The sequence below is a fragment of the Cannabis sativa genome, chromosome 4 (genome assembly GCF_029168945.1).
Source record: "Cannabis sativa cultivar Pink pepper isolate KNU-18-1 chromosome 4, ASM2916894v1, whole genome shotgun sequence".
NCBI classification, from domain to species: Eukaryota; Viridiplantae; Streptophyta; class Magnoliopsida; order Rosales; family Cannabaceae; genus Cannabis; species Cannabis sativa.
Window position 1 is genome coordinate 12,368,832 of NC_083604.1, and position 11,260 is coordinate 12,380,091.

General features: G+C 32.0%; 1 protein-coding gene across 1 annotated transcript; it reads right to left on the reverse strand.

The window, feature by feature from the left end:
* Positions 1-233: 233 nt before the first annotated feature.
* Positions 234-9,730, reverse strand: LOC133036792 (uncharacterized). Its single transcript, XM_061113530.1, has 3 exons — positions 8,138-9,730; positions 564-699; positions 234-508 (listed from the first exon to the last, which is right to left on the reverse strand). Exons 1-3 carry the CDS (start codon positions 9,728-9,730, stop codon positions 234-236), a joined length of 2,004 nt encoding a protein of 667 aa, XP_060969513.1.
* Positions 9,731-11,260: the final 1,530 nt, after the last annotated feature.

Here is an 11,260-nt window from a genome sequence, read left to right on the forward strand (position 1 = left end):
GCCACATACAGGGCAAAACTCCTTCTTCTCATTCTCCTTCCAGAAAATAGCACAATTATACTTGCACACATCTATTGAGTCGTAACCCAAACCTAGATTGCGCAATCGCATCTTCGACTCATAATGCGACTTCGGTAATTTTGTCCCCTCTGGAAATAGATCAATCGAGATGGACAAGAACATATCGAAAGAGTGGTTGCTCCACCTATTCAAAACCTTGCAAGGCATAAGCTTTACCAAAGGCATTCGGGCCGACTTTTGCAACCCTTTGGATATAACTCAGCCTCCATCTCCTTAAACAAGTCATCAAACTTGTTGTTGTCGTTGATAGGGGGTTCATTGAAAGAATCAGTAGTGTTAGCAGATTCGTCAAACCCAGGTCCCCTCTTAACATGTCCGGCCAACACATCTGCCATTTCCTCTTCGTCATTTTCGGGAAGTTCAATCAAGTGGCTGAGAGAAAGTCTCCCCGTGGAAATACCAGGGGTTGTACGAAGGTTGGATCCCGCTGAGAAATAAATGAACCCTTATAGTTGCAGGTGTGTGAAAATTCACATTCAAACACCGCATGCATGGGCATCGAGCTAATCCGTCAGCGTTCACGTGGTTTGTTGCTACCGCAACAAACTCGTCAACGCCACTTCGAAACTCGCGAGCGCGGTGCGCCTTCATCCAACTTCGGTTGGCGTGCATCTTCCACTACGAAGTATTTAACAAAAACAATTTAAAAACAAACAAAAAAATGTGCAAGTGTCCTAATCCACCTTCTCACTCCATTACTAAAAGGGTAAAGAACCTATCCCATTCAGGTTTGTAATATACATATAGTGCAATCTACGCTCTTAAGATTATTTCATTTTTGTAAAAATTTAAAGCACCTTCCCCACAGTTCTTATAAGTTAGCAAACTTGTAGTAATTAAGTTTGCCGGAAGCTTACAAGAACGTGTAAGAAGAACGTTGTACCAAAATATCTACTAATGAAATAATCAAATAAGCAATAGATCATACTATAAGTATAAAACAAGCCCAAACTATCCATGCGGACAAACAGTCCTGGATAATTTGGAGAAGCGTATTTAAGAGTCCTTGCGACTCGGCCTTCTCCAAACGGGTCTAAGGTATTTCGTGCATGTGTAAAATTGAAAAAAAAAATAAATTATCACTATGTGATAATACAATTTTACTATCCTATCTTTGGTGTATAACCAAAGAGATCAAGAAAAGATAATAAAAATTTAATTTTATGCTATTTTAATATCTTATGCTCATTTGTACTTACTTTATAATTACACTTACTTTATGCTAATTAGATTAAATTCTTACTATAATTACTTTAAAATTTTATTTTATTTTATTTTTAAATTATAAGTATAAATATTTAAAATTTATAAATATCACTTCATTACATTTTAAATTTTATAATAAACATTAATTTATAACTTTTTATTTAATTTATTTAAAATACCCCCCTCTCACTCTCTCTCTCTCTCTCTCGACCGAACCGAAAAAAAAACATATAGTCGATGGTCGGACCACATGGTCCGATGGGTCCGACCAATCGGACCCATCGGACCATGTGGTCCGACCATCTGGATCATGTGCATTTGTTTTTTTTTTGTTCTGGCCCGAGAGAGAGAGAGAGAGAGAGAGAGAGAGAGACAAAGTAGATAGAGGGGGGTATTTTTGGAGTTTTGAAAAAAGTGTCATATTTTTTGTAGTGTAAAATGTATTGGTTTTCAAAAAAAAATTCACCATTTTTAAGTATAGAAAATCAAATTTCCCATTACAAATTACAAACTTTTTAATCTTCAAAATATCATTTGCTTTCATTTTCAATTTTGTAATAAATATTCATTTATAATTTTCTATTTTATTTATTAAACTTAAAAATTACAACCTTTTTAAAGTTCATCACTTACTTACTTTTTAAAATTAAACAATAATTAGTAATTACCAATTTTGACATTTATTCAATTAAATTAAAGATTACAAATTTTTTTTTTTTTTAAAAAAAAATTTATTACCTATTATATTTTATAATATATACTAATTTTTTAATATTATTTATTTAAATTAAAGATTACAAATTTTTTAAAATAAAAAAGAAATTTTGATTACCTATTATATTTTATAAAATATATTAATTTAAATTAAAGATTACTAAAACAAATATTTTGATTACCTATTATATTTTTTAATATATACTAATTTATATTTTTCTATTTTATTTATTTAAATTGAATATTATAAAGTTTAAAAATTTCAAATACATTTTTTGGAATACTTTTGACATTTTATGATATACATTATTTTACAAATTTTTATTTAATTTATTTAAATTAAAAATTACATTACATAACTATCTACCAAAATTTGGGCAGCATAACGGCTTAAAAAGCGTAAACCCAAAATTTTCAAAACCTATCAATATAGCACAAACAAACTTTCGATAACAACATATGAAAAATAATAAATCACACCACCGAAATCGTTATGAGTATTTTATCACAGAACCTACTTCACTAACATGTATAGGCATACTAACTTATAACAAAACTATTAAATTAATTACTAATATAAAGAAAAAAAAAACAAACCTGAAGCGGTCAAAAATGACAACAACAAGCGAGGAGGCGGTGCCTGGGCCAACATCAACGGGACCTAATTTCATAAAAATAAAACTCAATAATTAAAATATCAACACACATATACACACATAAATATATATACATACACTTATACTTAAACTTAAATAAACATACACATACATACACACACACACACACATAAACACATACACATATACATATACACACATAAACACCTATATACTCTCACATATTTACATATACTCTCACATAAATATATATACACATATACATATATATATACATACACCCACATACACATACACATATACATATATACATATATACATATATACACCCACATACACATATACATATATATACATACACCCATATACACATATATACATCCACATCCACATACACATACACATACATACATACATACACATACAGAAATACATATATATACACATATATACACTAATAAACACATTTACACATACACATACACATTTACATAAACTTTTCAAAAAAAATTAAAAAATACCGGGAGGTGGGGCTTCGGGGTGTGCGGTGGAGGCTAATGCGGCCGGTGGTGGTGCCCGACGAACGGTGGTGAGTGGCTGCCGGCGGTGGGGATTTTTTTCCAAAAAAAAAAACAAATTTTTTTAGAGAAATGAGTGGGATTTTTGAGTGAGATTGATGGAGAAGTGAGATTGAGTGAGAATGAGTGAGATTGAAAGAGAGGGATGAAGGAGATGAAGGAGAAATTTTTTGAGAGAAAAAAAAAAAATTTCTGAAAAAAAAAAGCAGAAATGGGCTCTGCTCGTCGAAGGGGATATATGAACACTTTTACCGGCCGCATTGAATCGCGCCGTAAAAGTGGTCATATAACCCTAAAACCAAACGCACCGTTTGGCTTAACACTTTTACCGGCCGCGAATGCGCCGGTAAAAGTAACCCCACCTACCACGCGTTTTATTTCCCCCCAAATTTTCACGAGGGCGGTTAACATTCCCACCAAAATTTGGGAAACTTTCTCGGCGCAATTGTGCGCCGTAAAAGCCTTACGAATTGGACATGTGTTCGCGCCATTTGGCGGTTCAGTATTCATCTTTTACCGGCGCATTTCATTGCGCCGGTAAAAGGTATAGCTGAATCCAATCCCAAATTCAGCATCTCATTAATGCTGACAACTTTTGCCGGCGCAATTAGTCAACTGCGCCGGCAAAAATTGCTTTTCTTGTAGTGAAGCATTTGCTCTCTCCAAGCTCTCTCTCTTTCCCTCGAGCTCCCTAGAACCATTTAGGGTTGGGGGTTTTTCTGCTAAATTCAAGGATTTCTAGCAAACTTTTAGTGATTTCTAACTCAAGGTAAGGTTCTAGATCATCCATTGTTGTTCTTCTTAAGTTTCAAGTTATATGCTTTATGATTTTGCTAAGGGTTACGATCTGTGGTAATTCTTGTTGTTGAGATTTTATTTTGAGGTTAAGATTAGATTATTTGAGCTGTTTGAAAGCTAGTTGGTGGCTTGATTTGGTTGTTAGACAAAGTTTGAGTTTTAATGGTGTTTAATGGTGTTTTTAGTTGTAGAGGTTATTTTTGATTTTTATTGCTTGAATTCTCTTTATTATGATATTATTAGGTGTTCTGGATGTTTTTGTGGACTTTGGAGTTGAATTGAGGTTGTAGTGGAATTTTTGGTAATTCCTGCACTGAACTGAAATTCCGGTTGAGTGGGACCTGTAGGAACCGGAATTTCGGTTGGTTCCCAGGAAACCACTCAGAACTGGAATTCTGGTTGGGGAATCGGTCTACCAGTTGGGGCAGTTTGGGAACCCTAGTTCTTCCCATTTTTGTGATATTTAGGTTATTTCCATGTTATTTATCGATAGGGAAACTTTTAGTTTCAAGTTTAAGTTCCCGAAAAGTGATTTAGCGTGTCACTTACCTTTGTTGTAATCGATGTGATTTAGGAGCCTATAATTCGCCGAGCAGTTGTTCCACTCAGGTTGGCCGGCACACCTGAATTCGAAAACAAGGTAAGATTAGTATAACGGTGTGCATATGTATATACATGTTTAGTGTGCATGTTAGTTAGGGCTGTTAGATTACATTAGATATGTATGTTGGCTTTTGTACTATCCGACAGTATCACATCGGTACGTCTAGAGTATGACTAGCGTACCGAGTATAGGCTGATATTATGGTCGATAGTACCGTACTACTTGAAAGTATGACATCGGTAGGGCTAGAGTATGACTAGCGTACCGAGTATAGGCTGATATTATGATCAATAGTACTGTTGTACAATCGTTCGAGACTCAGTACCGTGCAGGTCACGGGGATAGGTTTCTGAATGGGGGTAAGGGCATCTGATCATAATCCGGGTTATTACTATGTTATTGTTTATGCTTTTCTTACTGAGTCTGTCGACTCATAGTGCTATTTCCATGTGTAGGTAAGGGCAAATCTAAAGCTGAGGAGCCGTGAGAGCGAGCAGGTGAAGATTGTACATGTCGGGGCGGTTAGGCTTGGAGCTTACAATCTTTGGGACATCAGGGCTTTTGCTGTATAGTTGCTTAACGACAAAACTTTTGTATGTGAATAGCAAACCTTTATAAATATATTTTCTAAACGGGATCCCGAGATTTTATAAATGTATTACTTTATGTTTTTAATTAAATAAGCAAATTTTAATTATTCACGATTTTTAATAACTTCGTTGATTAGCAACGAACTGCATAGTACGTTAAAGATCACGCTAACATGCCTATATTAGTTAGGGTGTTATATTTGCTATGTAGGCTCCACTCCATGTCTAATAATTCTTAGTTTCTTAAACCTGTCACACACCATAATTTGGGTGTATCAGGCATATATAATGAACCCATACTTTAAAGAAACTTTGTAAATAGACAGAGGTTTAATGCATTTTCACGAATTTTAATGTTGTATTCTCTATTTTATATTTGATCTCACTATCTTAATATGTGAAATGAATCATTTCTCTACTTAAGATTTAAATGTCTTTGAAACATATAAATCTTTACTTTTGTAGAAATATAATTCATGTGAGTAATCGTTAATAAATAAGATGAAAATATGATTCCATGTCTACAAAATTAATTGACTTGTATGATTTCTAATGTGATAGAATTCTAATGTGCACCGATTTTGACTTGTTGGAATATATTTTCTTAATGAAATTCACTTAAGTTCTAAATAAAGTTAGTAAAATCAAGTGTAATGAAGATCCCCACCATTTACTAATATTTATGGAGTTATGTTCTATAATCTTTGGTGCTATAATGTAGAGAAATTCTTATTAATAACACATTTCTTATTGTCAGATTGAACTTGCATCTCTTTATGAGTGACATCATTTTGTACTAAAGACCTTTAAATAAGTGTCTAAATCAAGTTCCAATAGAAGATTGAAACATAAAGGTTTTTGCTAATTTTAAAACAAAGTCACTACTATATTGCTTGTTCCTTAAACTTCTAAATGTGAGAACTCATCTTGTCTGTGGATAAGATTTGCTCACAGTTACTGATTTTCTTAGGTTTATTTGTAAATCTTGGAAGAAATTATGAATGTGAAATAACAATCTAAAATAATCCATTATGTGTTACTAATCACATTAACTATATTATAATGAATTCATACACAATAAATTAAAATTTATTGGTGATAATAAAGTTTAGTTGAGTTTTCTTAATTATACAGTAAAAAACTGTACATTCTAGATGAAGTTATCAGAATAAGTTTTGGAAATTTCTACTAGTATCGTAAAAATTTATGAATAATGATGTAATAAATTTACATAATTATTAATATATAGTTTTGAGGTTCAAATGAATCATATTTTTATCAATGTATAAGCATGCATACTTGAATATGAAATCTTCTTAAACAAAAATTGCATGTGGGCTAAATTTTTAATTTAATAGGATTAGATTTAGATGTAGATTATGATTGATTTACAAAATTTATCAAAAACTTAAAGTTTAATATTTCTATATCCATGAAACGTATGAAACACTTAATTATTTTATAAATGTTTCAAAATTTTATACTTTATGATAAAACTATTAAATTAAATCTACATAATTTCCTGTGAGATAAATTAAGAGAATTTACTTTATAACATATTATCCTAATCAATTATATAAATGTAATAAAATCTCTGTAGGGTAAGATTATTATATCCACATAATTAATTATAATTCATGTCCATTATGTGATCTTGATCCACTTAATATATATAATTTTATGTAATTAAGGTCTTGTGGCTACTCTCTAATTATTTAAAATTATGTGGTTCACTAGACACCAAAGTATAAATTGAAGATGAAAATTTTACTAAAATTAAAATTGCATGTGGGCTAAATTTTAAATTTAATAAAATTAGATGAACCTTATGATAGATTTAATTAAACAACTAGTTTAGGAAAATAAAGGTTTATTATCTATCTTTATTAAATTTGTGATAACACTACTAAATTAAATCCCCATAACTCCTTGTGGGGTAAATTAAGAGAATTTAATTTAATATATTATCCTAATTAATTATATAAATATAATAAAATCCATGCGGGGTAAAATTATTATACCTATATAATTAATTACAAGTTATGTCCATTAAGGTAAATTTTAATTAATATATACTTTTACATAATTAAAGATGTTGTGATTACTCCCTAATTATATAAAATTATATTTTCACTTTGACATTAGGTATTGGGCTCTACCTAAAAGCAATTTCGTTATTAACATAATAGACAATCACTGAGATTACTGCTCCTACTGTGGTCGTTCGAAGATCGTTAAAAACAGTTCTAGATATGAGCATTTGTTCCAGTTTCATGTTTTCTTATGGCAAACCACACAATTACTTAAGTTTTATTTATATTTTATTCATTTTAGGAATGTTTTATGAATATTTTATGAATAATTTTATGAAGTTTTATGAAACTTAATGTGTTAAATAAAATATTCAACCTATCTTATTGTTTGAATATTTTTAAATATATCTAGCACTATAAAAAAAAATTATGTATAGCATTTAAATCATACGAATCTAAATTAATTGTATTAAAAAATAAATTTGCCAAATAAATATAAATTGATACAATTATTGTATGATAATTAGTTAAATCCAAATTCCTAAATATGTAATTAATTAAGCATTTATAAACATATAATATCTTAAATATTTATACTAATAATATATTTGTATAAATAAGGTAAATATACAAATTAGTACAATTTAATTAATTGAAAATGAATTAATTGCAAAATCCAAGAAAACGCATACTTAATGATAGATTATCAATTAATTCAATCAATAAATTACTTAATTGATAAATAAATATAATAATTACACACTTAATTGTAGAATATTCAAATATATTTTTTTGATAAATCAGAATTTCCATTACTCCAAAACAAATAAATACATCCTAAGAGCACCAAAGAGGCCTCCATATATACTACTGTACAATATATTTAGCCGTGTATGTCTAAAATTGTTACACAAACCTTCTTTTTACAATTTTCTATCCAACGTTTATCTTTTGCTGTAGCTTTTTTTGGACAAACTCTACACACTCTATTCTTTACCATTAATTTGATCTGTTGCATCAGATTAGAGATCGTTTGCTGATTTCCATTCCACAATCTTTCATTTCGAGTAATCCATAGAGTATATACCAACGCTGCTACTGCTGAACAAAGCACCTGTTTTATGGTTTTTGAGTGTCTCCCTTTCTCGATTTTCTTTGATATTTCCACCAGAGTTGTTGCATTGATGTTCCAGCAGAGCCATGCCTTCACGTGATCTAGTAGATCCTGTGACAAAGAACACGAAAAGAACAGATGTTTGACTGTTTCATCAGCTTGCAAACAGAGTAGACAAGCTGCATTATCAATAATATTGTGCCTGTACAAACTTTCTTTGGTTTTTAATCTGTCCTGGAATGCTAACCACAGAATAAAGCTGTGTTTAGGAACATTTGTTCTGCACCACACTAGTTTACTCCACTTCTTCGTCTCTGAAACCGGTTGCAGCAATTTGTATCCACCTGAAATTGAATATTTCTCAGCTGTGAAGTTGGTTAGGCTCATGATGCTTTTCACTCTATCCCTTGCTTGTACAATCTTTTTCCAATACCAGCTGCTGGTTGGGGGAGCTTTGTACTCCCACCAATCCCCTTGCTTGATGTAAACACTGTGTACCCATTTAATCGATAGATTGTCTTTTTTTTTTGTAGCAATTGACCATACATGCTTGATAAGGGCTGCTTCATTCCATATGGGTGTGTTTTTGAAGCCTAGTCCACCAACTAATTTGGACTTGCATAAAGAATCACAAGCTACATTGCCAGCTCTATCCGCCACTCCTTGGTTCCATAGAAAATTCCTGCAAATTTTTTCAAGTTCAGCAATGATTCTTTTAGGAAGAATGAGAAGTTGACACCAATATGTGTGAATTGTGAGCAACATATGATAGATGAGAATCGCTCTACCCGCAAAAGAAATATTCCTGGAACTCCATACTTTGATCTTTACTATCATTTTCTGCACTAAGTCATTACATTCTTCTGCTGAGATTCTCTTGGCACGTATGGGTACCCCAAGGTATCTGAAAGGTACATTTCGTCTACTGAACCCAAACATATTTAGCACCCTGTGAATTTCTTCTTCCTGCATACCACAACAATACACAACAGTTTTATGAATGTTTGGGAATAGCCCTGAAGTAAGTGAGAAGGTCTTCAGTCCTTGCAACATGAGATATATACTTTTAAAATTGCTATTGCAGAACATTAGAACATCATCTGCAAAACTGAGATGATTTAGTTTAATGTTTCTACACCTGTCATGATAGCCAAATTCCTTTTTTCCTCCCACTTTTTGCATAATCCTGCTTAAATACGCCATTCCCAAGACAAATAATAGAGGGGACATTGGATCCCCTTGCCTAAGCCCCCTTTTGGGTTCAAAGAATCCATGGAAAGAGCCGTTAAAGAGCAAGGAGAACCTAGGTGTGGTTACACATTTCATTATGAGTTTAATGAATTTAACATGAAAGTTCAGGGCCAACAACATTTCCTCCAAAAAACCCCACTCCATTGTGTCATAAGCCTTTTGTAAGTCTAGCTTAATCATGCAACAAGGTTTAGAACTTTTCCTTCCATAATGCCTGATTAAATCTTGACATATCATTATATTGTGAGCAATATATCGACCTTTTATGAATCCCCCTTAATTATGTGAGACAATCTCAGGGAGGATTCCTTTCAATCTTGTGCATATCATCTTAGTTGCAATCTTATAAATAACATTGCAACAAGCTATGGGTCGATAATCACTTACATTGTTTGGGCATTTCACTTTTGGTATAAGGGTGAGCACAGTAGAATTGATCTCCTTCAGGATTGCTCCAGAGTGTAGGAAAGATAAAACTGCTTCAGCTATATCATCACCAAACAACTCCCAATTCTCTTGATAAAAAGTGCTTCCATAACCATCCGGTTTAGGGGCTTTTATACTCGGAATACTAAACGATACTGCTTTGACTTCCTCTTTTGTATAGTCTTTTTCGAGTAGCTGAATGTGTTCAGTGGTAAGCATTGGACCTTGCTGCACTATCTTCTGATTCACCAGCTTCCGGTTTTCTAGTTTAGAGCCCAGCAATTGTTCATAGAAGGAGATGAAGGCTTTAGTTACTTCCTCAGGGTTATCAACTCTTTCACCCTCTTTATTCACAATGGAGAAGACACGATTTTGGCTTCTCCTTTGCTTCAAAGACTGGTGAAACAAGCTAGTGTTTGCATCTCCTTCATTTAACCAAGTCACTTTAGCTTTCTGTTGTAAGAATGAGCAGTAGGCTTTGTTCACATCTGTAAATTTCTTTCTTGCTTCCAATTCAAGAGCTTGTAACTCAGAATTAAGAGGGTCTTGGTGTAGCTTTGTTTGACTATCATCTAGCTGCTGCCTAGCTAAATGATTAGCATTTTGGATATCCGAGAAACCTTCCTTATTAATCTCCTTAAAAACACTCTTGAGATTCTTCAATTTTTTCACCACTTGATACATCCTTGTGCCATTCACCTGCTGTCTCCATGCACTTTCCACCATTATTCAAATATTCACATTCTTAAAATATCGAAATTATTATAATTACATGTAAAAATAAAACATGTAATTAATTTACTAAATTAAAAAAATTTCATAATTATTTCTTACTAAATAACATATATGAAAATATGTGTTAAATAAAAATAGAAAATTTAAATAATATAATTTAATTGACTAAATTAACATAAAAATAAGGAAATAAAATAAAATTCCAAAATAAATAAATTTTCAGAATTTCCTTAATTTTTTTTTTAAATTTTCCTTTTTTTTTTGGAAAATCTGCCTTCAGAAAATGACATGTCGTTTTTCTTAATGTAAGGAAAATGACGTGTCATTTTTACTTTAAAAAAAAAACACTTCCTTAAAACGACAAGTCGTTTGGACAGAACAAAGGGAAAACGACGTATTATTTTGCGTCATCTTCTCCAACAAACCGAGCCAATTTTTCCCGTTTTCTTGCGCGAGGGTCATGATAACCCGACAAAACCCAATCGTAAAATAACAATTCCGATGAAAAATTTT

Bases quoted from the DNA above. Each gene is read 5' to 3' on its own strand.
- LOC133036792 (XM_061113530.1), bottom strand. From the start codon at position 9,730: ATGGAGTGGGGTTTTTTGGAGGAAATGTTGTTGGCCCTGAACTTTCAT. The intron at 700-8,137 runs GTTTGTGTAACA...AATACTTCGTAG, and splicing joins TAGAAAATTGTAAAAAGAAG to TGGAAGATGCACGCCAACCG. The intron at 509-563 runs GTTTGAATGTGA...TTTATTTCTCAG, and splicing joins TCGATGCCCATGCATGCGGT to CGGGATCCAACCTTCGTACA.